We start from the raw sequence: 13,957 nt of genomic DNA, 5'->3' as shown, positions 1-13,957 counted from the left end.
ATGGGGTCACTTAGTGTACATCCTTTTTGTTGATGCTGATACTATTCCTTTCTGTTTGTTAGTTTTGCTTCTAACAGTCAGGCCCCTCAGCTGCAGGTCTGCTAGAGTTTGCTGGAGGTCCACTCCAGACCCCGTTTGCCTGGGTATCACCAGCGGAGGCTGCAGAACAGCAAAGATTGCTGCCTGTTCCTTCCTCTGGAAGCTTCATCCCAGAGGGGCACCCACCAGATGCCAGCCAGAGCTGTCCTCTATGAGCTCTCTGTCGGCCCCTACTGGGAGGTGTCTCCCAGACAGGATACACGGGGGTCAGGGACCCACTTGAGGAGGCAGTCTGTCCCTTAGCAGAGTTCGAACACTGTTCTGGTAGAACCACTGCTCTCTTCAGAACTGTTAGGCAAGGACGTTTAAGTCTGCTGAAGCTGCGCCCACAGCCACCCCTTTACCCAGGTGCTCTATCCATGGAAGATGAGGGTTTTATCTCTGAGTCCCTAACTGGGGCTGCTGGCTTTTTTCAGAGATGCCCTGCCCAGAGAAGAAGAGTCTAGAGAGGCAGTCTGGCCACAGCGGCCTTGCTGAGCTGCGGTGGGCCCTGCCCAGGTTGAACTTCCCGGTGGCTTTGTTTACACTGTGAGGCATAAACCAGCTACTGAAGCCTCAGCAATGGCAGACACCCCTCCCCCCACCAAGCTGGAGCATCCCAGGTTGGGCTCAGACTGCTGTGCGGGCAGCGAGAATTTCAAGTCAGTGGATCTTAGCTTGCTGTGCTCCGTGGGGGCGGGACCCGCCAAGCCAGACCACTTGGCTCCTTGTCTTCAGCCCCTTTTCCAGGGTAGTGAATGGTTCTGTTTCTCTGGCATTCCAGGTGCCACTGGGGTATGAAAAATAAAAATTAAAAAAAAATGCCTGCAGCTAGTTTGGTGTCTGTCCAAACAGCCACCCAGTTTTGTGCGTGAAACCCGGAGTCCTGATGGGGTAGGCACTGGAGGGAATCTCCTGGTCTGCCGGTTGCAAAGACTGTGGGAAAAATGCAGTATCTGGGCTGGAGTGCACTGTTCCTCCTGGCACAGTTTCTCATAGCATCCCTTAGATAGGGGAGAGAATTCCCCAACCCCTTGCACTTCCCAGGTGAGGCAACACCCCACCTTGCTTTGGCTCACCCTCTGTGGGCTGCACCCACTGTCCAACCAGTCCCAATGAGATGAACTGGGTACCTCAGTTGGAAATGCAGAAATCACCTGACTTCTACGTCCATCTCGCTGGGAGCTGCAGACTGGAGCTGTTCCTATTTGGCCATCTTGGCAGCCTCCTTACACTGAAGGGGATTATTTTTAATACAAGATAAATAGTTGTTTGTAGGGTAATGGAAAAAGTCTAGTACAAGTGATGTCCATACCAAAGTGGAAGGACAGTGTTCTGAGAGCAGGATCTTAGACTAAGCCAAAAGGCTTGGGATCTCATCCACAAAATAAACAGTTCACCTGAAGTGGTGGGAGTGTGGGTGCCTCATCCATAGGAATAGGAAACAAGTTAGAGCATATGGGCACAGATGTAGGTAGGTGTGTAGATGCTGTGGTAGGAGATTTGTAGTGCTGCATTTCTGACTACTTCTATTTTCTTGGCAAATTAGGAAGTAATTAGCTGAAAGAGAAAGCAAGGGAGTAGAAAAAATAAAGCAGGAAATAATCATCTAGAAGGAAAAAGTCCATCAACTGAGAGTGAGATAATGGAGAGGGGAGAAGGTATGAAGTAATCATCTAGGTGAGAGGGAGAGTGAATAGACCTGAGAGACAGAGAGAGAGAGAGAGAGAGGCTCACTCAAGTTGTATAGTGATCAAGTCAATGTGTTTTTTTTTCCAGCCACTTTTTATCTGCATGGTTGCAGGCAGAGACTCAGTGACAAGGTGAACTTAACTATAAAGAGTTGTAGTTTAGCCAAAGGAGTTTAACAAAGCCCAAGAAGAACAAGGAAATTGAGGATGTATGCAAATATGTAATGGTAATAATTGGTCATGGATCTTAAACTGAATAAGGAGGAAGTAGTGTTTGTTAAAGGTCTTGATTATTTGTATATGAAAAGCAAAACAATCTAGTAAATAAATTGTGCACCACTGAAATATTTGTTTCAGACTTTGTAGAATTCCTTTGGGATCCTTTGTCAGCCTCACAGACAACAAGTTTAATAACACATTGCAGAGTGATTCTTGAAGAACATTCCACTTGTGAAAATGAAGTTAGTAAAAGCAAACAGGTAATAATTTCTAGAGTTGTGAACTCCATGATGTGTCTCTAAATCATTATAATTTTCTTACAGATCTTGGTTTATAAAAGATGCAGAAGTGATTATCAGAAAACTGTTTGGGGAAAAACATATTTACTTTTGATTTATAGAAACTAGACTTCTTCTCAGACTGCACTTAGATGAAAAAAAATTTTTAAAAACTGTACTTGGCTATTTTTTTATCTTTATAATAATAAGATGAAAGAATATACCTTGATACTTCTGAACACTGTGATAGGAGTGGTAATCATTTTAAATTATAGACATACATGTAAAGACCCAGATTATGACTTTCATTCCTATTAGCTCACTTTTCTCTGTTCAGTGATCTGATTTGTGTTCTCATGGCCCAGGCAGCCATCTTTCAGGATTGTGAATATACACTGGCCCTGCAGAGATGAACCGGTATAAATTCATTAGTGCAAATTCATTTCTTGTAAAGGAAAACAACAATACTCATTACCTTTGTTCTTTTGACAAAAATCCAATGGCATTGTGGCTTTGCTTGAACAATGATTTCAAAATTAGATTGACACTTATTGTATGAACTAGTTATTTGTAGTCTGCCAAATAATAATAGTCTCTTTAAGGATTCAAAGTTCAGTAGGACAGATCTTGATCTTACAGTGAACTAGAATTGAATTCAGTGAACATAAGACGTATTGAGGAACTTTTTAGAGTGATCTTGCTGAGAATCTTCTCACCCTTTCATTGTAGTTTTTTTTATTGTTTGTTGATGAGATTGTAGATTCATGCAGTTTTATGAGTAAACCAATTTTAGGTTGAGCTTTAGGAAATTAAGGAGAAATTGACAGACTGGAGAACACCCAGAGTGGAATGACAGAGGTGGTTGAAAAGCAAGGAGACATATCATATTCATATTATGAGCACCATTAAGTTTTAGCCCTTGGAATTGTGATTACAAAGGAGGAAAGCTGTAAGAAATGAAAGGGAGAAAAGGAATACCAGCCTAATTCTGCCTTCAAGAAGCATGTAATCTCAGAGAAAATAAGATGCACATAAACTGTAACTTAAAACTGGAAGTGAAGAGGAAAAGTAGGGAAGATAATAAACACTTATTTAATTCCAATTGTGTACTAGGCACTCTGTAAGGTCTTATACCTGTCATCTTAATCCCAGCAGCACTATTTAAAAAATGGGTGATCGCCAGGCATGGCGGCTCATGCCTGTATATCTGAGTGCTTTGGGAGGCTGAGGCAGGGGGATCTCTTCAGGCAAAGAGTTCAAGACCAGCTTGGGCATCATAGCAAGATCTATCTCTACCAAAAGAATAAAAATTAGCTGGGCTCCCCCTTGAGCCCAGGAGTTGAAGCTGCATTGAGCCTCAATTATGCCACCACACTGCAGCCTGGGCAACACAAAACCCTGTCTCTTAAAAGGATGATAGTCTCATTTTATAGATGAAGAAAATGAATCTTTAAAACTAGTTGTTACAGTGCTACTATGAATGAGAACTAGGATTTGAACTTGGATAGTCTGCCTTTAAAGCCCAAGTTTGTCTCACTGATCACATTGCCTCCCCATGAGCAGCATAGATAAAGTACTATGTCTTCAGAAGAGAGACAGGAGAGAGAGGTTACCTTCAGCAGTGGGGATAAGGAAATAATTCATCTTAGGGGTGGCATTTGAACTGTGGCTTGAGGGAAAGGATTTCAACATGCGGCAACAGATAGAAAGGCATTTTCTACTTACCTCCGATAGGATAAAAACTCAGGTAAAATAGATGGAAACTGTTGCAAGAATTAGAGATATTTAATTTGAAAGAAGATGTACAGAGAGATGGTGTTTGTATTCAGAGAAGGTGTAGATTTATTCTGTGCTGTTATGCAGCATAGAACCAAGATTAGTAGTTAAAAGCTACAAAGAAGCAGATATATAATCCTGCATTTGCTTTCCATATAGCATTGTTTAGTTATAACGTAAATGTAAATCATTATGCTTTACCATTTGTTAAATACTTTCACATTGTCTCATTTGACCCTCATTACCCCGTGAAATGTATTTATTTTAATTGCATTTTTACAGATGAAGCTGGGGTCCAGAAGGGTTGAGTCATTTTTAAAATACTTGAGTACTAAGTGGTAGACCTGGCTCTTTGTGATCACTGAAGCCCTTCAGCAGTATTATGGATTCACTCAAGAAGTTTTTTTTTTTTTTTTGAGACAGAGTGTTGCCCTGTCACCCAGGCTGGAGTGCAGTGGTGTCATCTCGGCTCACTGCAACCTCCAACTCCCAGGTTCAAGCGATTCTCCTGCCTCAGCCTCCCGAGTAGCTGGGACTACAGGCATGTGCCACCATGCCTGGCTAATTTTGTGTGTTTTTAGTAGAGACAGGGTTTCACCGTATTAGCCAGGATGGCCTCGATCTCCTGACCTTGTGATCCGCCCGCCTCGGCCTCCCAAAGTGCTGGGATTACAGGCACACTCATGCAGTTTTTATAACGGATGTTTTTATTCTGAAACCCCTCTGCTATGAATGTAGAAAATGGGTTGTTTGCATAAGCAGGAGAATAGATTACATCAGGGTTTTCAGTCTCAGCACTACATTGGCATTTGGAACAGATAATGTTTTGTTGTGATGGTCTGTCTTGTGCACTATAGTATGCTTAGCAGCATCCCTGGCTTGTGCCCACTAGGTGGCAGTAGCACTCCCCGGTCTTCACAACCAAAAATGTCTTTACACATTGTCAGGTATTCCCTAGGGATGGCAAAATGGCACTTGGTAGAGAATCACTTACATTATATAATGCCCCAGGTTGCTACAACAGTTCACCAGTGGGATCACTCCGCTTCTTCAGTGATGAAAGAGAATGAGGTTCAAGAATGGAAATTGAGTCAGACAACATAGTTTCTGTTTTCAAAGTTAGAAGCAAATGCTGTAAGCTAATGCCGGGTAATAATAGTTTTGATTCTGACTAAAAATCTAAAGTAAATTATTACAGAAGAATATTATGAATACTTAAATTTAAAAAGCAGTAATTACTATAATCTGTCGTTGATAGGATTCCCAAATACAAATGATACTTAACATTGTTTATTGAAGCAAATTTAATGTATTATGATTGTTCTTAGGGATTAAATGGGGAAATACAAGTTTAAGTAAACCTGAAAAGTAATGACCAGTAGGGCATTGGCTACCTATGGGGAGTCTGTTAGTATTAGATATCTTCTCAGCTTTGCCCTGTTCAGTATTTTTATTGAATTGGATACGAGTTAAAATACATACTAATGAAATGTGTCAGTGACAAAAAGCTAGGAATTCTGTAAGACTTGTGGATGGTAGAATTAGAATCCAAGAAGATTTCAAAAGATTGTAGAAAATAGACTGACTCAAGAAATTGTGAAAAAATAAATGCATGTCCCACCCTTGCTTTTAAAAATTCAATGATATAAGTAAAAGATGGGAGAGACACAGTTTTGAAGCAGCATAAGTAAGACAGATTATAATCAACAACAAACCCAGTGTGAGTCAGCAGTGTCACTTGAGTAACAGAAAAACAGGTAAATGGGAGTTTCTCCTAGTATGTGTGTGCTATTTTGATAAGAATGGCATATTTGGTGATAATACCCACAGATTAGACCTTCCTGGGAATATTGCATTTAATTCTCGGTGTAAGCATATTAAGTGGAGAGTGTCATAAGATAGTATGGGAAAGAGAAGATGTAAAAAAAAAAGTATGATATTAATCTTAAAATCTAGAAAATTGTCATGTGGAAGTGGGGCTAGATCTATTCTGTGTGATCCCAAGAAGTAAACCAAGACCAAGGAGTGGAAGCTGTAGGAGGGAAAAGTTTGTTAACTCTCATTGTTAACCGAAATCTAACAGTCCAAAGTTCTGGGCAGCCTCAGGAGATAGTGATCTCCATCAGCAAATGGTTTCAGACGTGGCTGGTGGACCATTTAGTAGAAATGTGAAAATAAGTCTAAACATCACTTGGGAGTTCAGATAGATTTTCAAATTCATTTTTTGTTTTTTGTTTTTTTTATCAACAGAACCTGTTTCAAATAAATCTTACACAATCCGATACGCAAACACACACACAGAAGTAAAACTGCTCCTACTGTTGTGAGCACCTGCCCTTATTCTTCCCTGACCACCCCAGCATTTGTCCAGGCCATCCTTGGATTACCTCCATGGATATAGAGAGCAGCATGAAAACCATTGGCATCACACAAGTGCCTCTTTAAAGCTGTTTCAAAGTGTACATATATACAAGGGGTTGTATGTGAGTCTGAACGTGTGATTCAGAATGCTTGTTAAAACTGTTTGGAGAACCTTATTTTCCACCGAACAAATGATGTTATGTAATACTTAGAAAAGTTAATAGCTCACGGTTTTAAAATATGTGAATTTATGTGGTTTCTTTTTTTTTGTTTTTCTGTTTTTGTTTTTTTTTGTTTGTTTTTTTTTAGACAGAACCTTACTCTGTCATCCAGGCTGGAGTGCAGTGGCGCAATCTCAGCTCACTGCAACCTCCACCTCCTGTGTTCAAGCGATTCTTCTGCCTCAGCCTCCCAAGCAGCTGGGATTACAAGCATGTGCCACCATGCCTGGCTAATTTTTTCTATTTTTAGTAGAGACAGGGTTTCGCCATGTTGGCCAGGCTGGTCTCAAACTCCTGGCCTCAAGTGACCCACCCACCTCAGCCTCCCAAAGTGCTAGGATTACAGGCATGAGCCACCGCAACCGGCCAGTGAATTTATGTTTTGTTTTAAACAATTTATTTGGAAATACTAATACTTTGAAAGAAAACTTTCATGAATAAGAGTAGTATTTCCATATTCCCTTTACCAAGATTTACTTGTCATTAATATTTTGCCCCATTGGCTTTATCATTAGCCCTTCCATTTTAAATATATACATACAATATTTTTTCTCCTGAATACTGAGAACAGGGTGCATATTTGTTAAGACAAGGATATTATGTTATATAACCAGAGTAGTTAGCAATTTCAGTAAATTTATCAACAGTTAATCTACCATCCATATTCCACTTTTGCCAGTTGATTCAATAATGTCCTTTATAACATTTTCAATAGAACTATTTTAAGAAACAAAATTTAAACAATATGGAAACATTTGTCAAGGCTGGCATTCAAAATCATTAAAATTAAATGAAAAAAATCAAAGCAGCTTTTTTTTGTATCATGAACACCTAACTCAGTAAGTTACATAAACTCAGATGCTACTTTTTGGAGATATTGTCTAGAGAAAATGCTCTTTTTTCTTTTAACAGAATTCAGAACGTTTAAGGAATGGAGTAAAATGCAACTGAGTTTTGATTTTTAACATTAAATAAATGTTGATATATGGCCACTTGAGGAATATGTTACAGATAATTAAGTGGAAAGAGAAACGACTTCAGTTCATTATGCTTTTTATGAAAAATATATTTGAATTCTACATTTATGGATAATTCAGTTAGTATACAGTATGTGACAGCTGAATTTGTGCTGTATACATTGTCATTGACTTAAAAAATAACTTTAACTCTAATGTGTAGTATGCCATTTTTATTTTTCAAATATGAATACTTTTTTAAGAATGTCATTATAGAAATATTGCTAATATATAAAAAAAAAACACTCATTGTCTTTCGTCCTAGTAGAAGGACTAATACCATTGTAGTATATTTTCATCCAGCCTTTTTTTTAAAGTTACAATCCTAATAGGCATGTAAGTTAGTATACTACTTCTGCTTAGTGTTATCTCATTGCGTATTTATAGTTGTCTGTTACTGTAGTCATCATAAACTTAAGCTAAAGTTTATGATAGATTCACTGGATGGATGTAACATCTCCTTAAAATTCCCTGTGATTGAATATTTTGGTCATTTCCAATTTTTTTGTATGCAAACAAAATGGATTTCCCTAAGTGGATTTTCTGTGTCACAGGACACAAGACAAACCAACAAAGGACCTACAGCTGGAGGATATAAAAGACTTGTACAAACCAATAATAAAAAGACAGAACCTAATACAAAAAAAAAAAATAGCAATATTGGCAAGCAGCTTAATTAGGTACTTTGCAAAAGGGCTTGCCAAGTGGCAAATAGGAATATGAAAAGATGCCCAACAGCACATTAGTCAATGACAATTCAGTGAGAATTAAAACAACACAATGAAATATGACTGTATACCCACTATAATTGCAAACATTAAAAAACAAGAAAATGCCAGTTATCCTAAGTATGTAGTGAAACAGGATTTATTTTATACTGCAGGCAGGAATGTAAATGGGATGCCACTATTCTAGAAACAGTTTGGTTTTTTGTACATAGTTGAACGTATAGACATGAACTATACTCCAGCAATTCAATTTCTATGTATATACCCATTAGAAATGTGTGACCATGCATACTAAATGACATGTACGAGAATTTTTATGGCAGCATTATTTATAATAGCCACCAAACCAGAAATCACCTAAGTGTTCCATCAATAGTATTCATGCAACAAAATACTATATAGCAATGAAATTGATCCAACTATACCCATATGTAGCAACATGGATAAATAAGGTTTTTTTTGTACCCAGTTGATAGTTATTTTAACAGCTGGTTATGTGAGTGTGGACAAGTTTGTACTGCTGTTAAAATTACTTTTTTTTGGTAAATAAATTTCTATCTTCTATCACTGATGCTTTTCAAATTTGTAATAATAGGATTTACTTAAATCCATTGTTTCAAGAATGAAAAAGGCAGTAGAAGATGATGTTTTTATTCCTCTGTATCCAAAGAGGTAAGAGCTGTTAATTTCTAGATTGTTTGAAATAGCTGATCATAGAATACAGATTTGTTTAAGAATGCAATGCAAAAGAAACTATAGTGTTTTCTTTTTTTGTTGTTTTGTTTTTGTTTTTGTTTTTGTTTTGAGACTGAGTCTCACTCTGTCGCCCAGGCTGGAGTGCAGTGGCATGATCTCTGCTCACTGTTAGCTCTGCATCCCAGGTTCACGCCATTCTCCTGCCTCAGCCTCCCATGGCTGGGATTACAGGCGCCTGCCACCAGGCCCGGCTAATTTTTTGTATTTTTAGTAAAGATGGGGTTTCACCATGTTAGCCAGGATGGTCTCGATCTCCTGACCTCGTGATCCGCCCGCCTTGGCCTCCCAAAGTGCTGGGATTACAGGCGTGAGCCACCGCGCCCGGCCAACTATAGTGTTTTCAAAACATGTGTACACATATTCTATGAGGATGCAAATTGAGATTTCAACAAATATTTCTCAGTGACTTACATAGAGCTGTGCTTTATGCTTGGCGCTTAGATGTATTTTTGATTGGTTGGTTTTGGTTTGGGTTTTACATATATCCTAGGAACATAGCAGGTGATATAGAGTGGCAAAGAGCACAAGTCCACTGTTAGTAGATATTTTTACGCACTTGTTTTCTCATCTATAAAATAAGGATAAAATTAGCGCCTACCTCACAGGATATTAGGGAAATGGAGAGAATGCTCAGAACACAACAGTGCCTAGCACAGAGGAAGCACAACGCTGAGGAACCAGAAGCTGCACCTGTAAATTCTGCAGTCACTTCAAATTATAAAACAAGGAGTATTTGATGTATGATCATAACTTTGCTAAGAAGGCATCAGTTATAATGACACATGAACTGTAGCAATCTAGTGAGTACTGAGAGGATGGAGGAGCTTTATGGAGGGGGAAGAAAGGAACCTGAAAGCTTTCTGATTCCTTTTGAGTCATGAGATGTCTACATGTAAAAATTCTGCCCTGGTAAACTTTGTTTATAATGTTTTAGAGAAGCAATGCATTCACATGGTTCAGATGTATGAATGTGATATATTATTTGTTGATAAATAATTATATATTTTATTAAAATAATAAAATATTATTTATATTGAATATATAAATAAAACCCCTGACTCAGTTTTTGCCCTTCTCCCTCTACTCACCTATGTGCATGCATTAATAATCACCTTGAGTAATTTTTATTTATCTTTCAAGACTTTCTTCATGCAAACAGAAGTACTTATATAGGCTATAATCTTAATGTTACCCTCCTTTCTACAGTAAAGGAAGTATGCTCTAAACAGTTGTAATCTGTTTTGTACCTTTTTTTCAGTTTGTACCTCTTTGAGATCTGTCTGTACATGTCATCCATCATATAAACAGCTTCCTCATTCTTTTTTAAGCTGCAAAGTTTGCCATCATTTAGATGTCCTATGACTGATGGTCATGTTACTGAACTATTATCATCACTAATGTTGTAAACAATCTTATAGACCTATTCTATACTTGTGCACGTATATCTACAAGAGGCATTCTCAGAAATGAGATCGTTGGGTCAGAGTATGCATACATTTGTCATTCCAGTGGATCTCATCAGACAATCTCTGTTTATATTCCATTGAGGCTTAGTTCGGTTGGTTTAAAAGAATATCTGATCTTAAACTCTTGTTCTGAAAGACTAATAGTTCTTTGCATTTTCTCCTTTCTCTTTCTTTTGTTTCTAATTAGTGCTGTAGAAAACAAAACATCACCTCATTCAAAGTTCCAAGAAAGACAGTTCTGTTCAGGCCTAAAGGTGAGCAAAAACTGCAAAAATAAAAAGGCAAATTTTGTAAAGATCCTGTTTACTATAGAACAAAGAACAACAAACTTCATCTGTAAGAATTAGGTAGTATTTTAGGCTTTGTGGTTCACATGGTCTCTGTCGAATTACTCAACTCTGCTACTGTAGCACAAAAACAGTCATAGTACATAAACAAATGAACATAGCTGTTTGAATAAAACTTATGAACACTGAAATTTGAATGTCATCATGGTACAAAATATTTTGTTTAAAGACAGTTTTTAAATGTCCTTGAAAAATGTTAAAACCATTCTTAGCTCACGGACCCTACAAAAACAGGCGACAGGATAGATTTAACCCACAAGCTATAGAGGGCTAACCCCTGGCCTTAAAATTATTGCTAAGTCAGTGGCAATAGGGATGGGAAGGAGAAGAAGGTTCAAACAGTGTTTAGGAGGAAGCATTGAAAGGAGTCGATAACTGATCGAGGGAAGATAAGATCTGTTTTGTACATAATGAAGATATATGTGGGACAAATGGAGAGATACAGAGGTCTAGGAGGTGGTTGGATACATGAGTCTGAATGTCAGGAGACAGATCTGAGCTGGAGATTTGGGAGTCCACTACCTGTAGGTAATATTTGGAGCCATGGTCATGAATGACAAGCTCTAAGGAGACTGGATGAAGCATGGAGAAGTATGCTAAGGACGGAACCTCGGGAAATACTAACAGAAGAGGAGAACATGGAGGCTTCAAGGAAACTGTAGAATCAATTATGAGCCTTAGGATGATCACAAGAGAATGGCCTCAAGGAAGCTAAATGAAAGATTTTCAAGAATAAAGAAAAGAGTGTTAAATGCCACCAAAGAGAATTAAGAGAAAGACTGAAACTGTTTATTGGATTTGACAATTAGAAGGATATAGGTGACCTCAGCAAGAGTAGTTTTAATAGTGTGAATTAATATTTGTCATGTGGTTGAAACAGGGAAAAGGCTTTCTGGGAAGAGGGAACAACATCAACAATGAGATAAAATGTGAAAAAGCATTACATTTTAGTAAAACAGCATGTAGTTCAGCACTCAGAGTAATGAATATAATACTGGAAAGAAAGTAAAAAACATCTTAAAATTCACAGAAAGATCTGAATTTAGTAGAGGGAAAGGACAACCAATATTTTATTAGAATTTATTATGGTTACTTAATCCAAGTTATCTTCAAACTCACAGGTGATTATTAATCTTTACGTATCAGAGGAATGAAGCTCTCAGCATTGATTGCCTTCTCAAGGTCACATGTTGGTAATGGTGGCCCTAGTTTTGACAGTAGTTCTTTATGAATCACTTGGTCCTGTGTTCTTATACTCGATGGCCCCCAGCTTTGAGAGAAAATGGATTGGGATGGAAGATTATTGATCTGGAAAGGCTCTAGTGAAGTTATTTGAGACAGATTTGGGGATGGTTATCCTAGAAAATGAAAATAAGATGAGCAAATACATGGAGTTTGGAAAGAATCAAGTGTTTATTCAGAGATATTGTATTCTAAAATTGACAGTTCCAACAGGGCTAATCGTAGTGAGAATTTTAGTTTGACCAACTCTATGTTAGAGACTACTACAGTTTGTCTTTGGAGAAAAGGTACATATTTACTTGATATTTTATTTTAGCTCTTCCGCAATATTTTTCTTTGGAATGGACTCCTTACAGATGACACCTTGCAAGAACTAGGACTAGGGAAGCTGCTAAATCGTTACCTTAATATAGCTCTTCTCAATGCCACACCTGGGCCAGATGTGGTTAAAAAGTGCAACCAGGTAAGTTGTGAAGGAACTGATTCTAATTTTATCATTTCTAAAAAATTTAGCTATTAAAATCTATTATTTAGCAAAATAATTAAATGTGTGGTACTCATATAAAAAAGACAAATGGGCCGGGCACAGTGGCTCATGCCTGTAATCCCAACACTTTGGGAGGCCGATTCGGGCAGATTGCCTGAGGTCAGGAGTTTGAGACCAGCCTCACGAACATGGTGAAACTCCGTCTCTAGTAAAAATACAAAAATTAGCCAGGTGTGGTGGCTAACACCTGTAATCCCAGCTACTTGGGAGGCTGAGGCAGAAGAATCGTTTGAACCCAGGAGGTGGAGGTTGCGGCGAGCCGCCATTGCACTCCAGCCTGGGTGACAAGAGCAAAACTCCGTCTCAAAAAAAAAAATTGGCAAATGAATTTAACAAACCTAAAATCCAGAGCAGCTTTCCTGTATTTAAGAAATAGTATACTAGTTTGAAATATCACCAGTAGGGAAAGGAAAAATTACTTAATAAATGATGCTAGATGGCTGGCTGTTTACAAAAGAATGTTAAATCCTCACCTCACTATACCTCAAAAAAATTTCAGGTAAAATTTTAAAAAATGTAAAAATGAAACTATAAAATATACTAAGATGGTAAATGACTATGTTTGAGAGTGAGGGATTTCCTTCTAAATTTAAAGGCAAAAGAAGAAATTATAAGAAAAAATAATAGATTTGACAAAATATAAAACTTCAGTGGATCAAAAAGGTATTGAGATTAATTTATCATTATTAAAACTGGGGAATATGTTCATTGGGCTCATTATACTATTCTTTCTACTGCTGTTTATGTTTGAAATTTTCTGTAATAGAAAGTTAGAAAAGTTAATCTAGGAAATAAAAAGTTGTTAACATGTAACAAGGGTTAATATTCACATTAAATAAAAAAACTCTTTACAATTTAGTAAATAATTCAAATGTTCTGACTAAAAATGGCCAAAACACGTGCAACAGTCAAGTCACCTAAAAGGATATGTAAAATTAACCTTAAAATATGTGAAAATAATTAATAGTACTAATAGAGAAATGGAAATTATTTATAGGAAGGATATTTACTTGACCAGTTGTGTTGGCAAACATTTTTTGTCTGTTGTTGTTTTACTTACAATTTCCAGTGTTATAAACACAGGAAAACAACAGTTCCATCATCGCAGGGGCACCATTCACTGTATGCAGTGCAGTGGTTCTGGAAAACAGTCTCCTGCACTGGTGGAAGGAGGGATACAGCTCTTTTGGAGAATATTTTGGCATGATGGATATAAAACTTTTAAAGCTTA

At 37.7% G+C, this 13,957-nt stretch overlaps 1 protein-coding gene across 2 annotated transcripts in view; it reads left to right on the top strand.

Annotated features, from left to right (window-relative positions):
• Window positions 1–13,957, top strand: part of GCFC2 (GC-rich sequence DNA-binding factor 2) — a 54,317-nt gene that overhangs the window by 28,528 nt on the left and 11,832 nt on the right. For both annotated transcript variants that reach the window (XR_004033274.1, XM_012502716.2), the window contains exons 12-15: window positions 2,127–2,248; window positions 8,964–9,040; window positions 10,778–10,844; window positions 12,496–12,642. Coding sequence is in view for 1 of the 2 variants with exons in the window: in XM_012502716.2 (XP_012358170.1) it covers window positions 2,127–2,248; window positions 8,964–9,040; window positions 10,778–10,844; window positions 12,496–12,642 (413 nt within the window). In the remaining variant the exon portion in view is untranslated. The remainder of the gene's footprint in view (window positions 1–2,126; window positions 2,249–8,963; window positions 9,041–10,777; window positions 10,845–12,495; window positions 12,643–13,957) is intronic.

This window comes from Nomascus leucogenys, chromosome 14 (assembly GCF_006542625.1).
Source record: "Nomascus leucogenys isolate Asia chromosome 14, Asia_NLE_v1, whole genome shotgun sequence".
In the NCBI taxonomy this organism is placed as follows: Eukaryota; Metazoa; Chordata; class Mammalia; order Primates; family Hylobatidae; genus Nomascus; species Nomascus leucogenys.
This window is presented reverse-complemented; position numbering and strand designations above follow the sequence as displayed.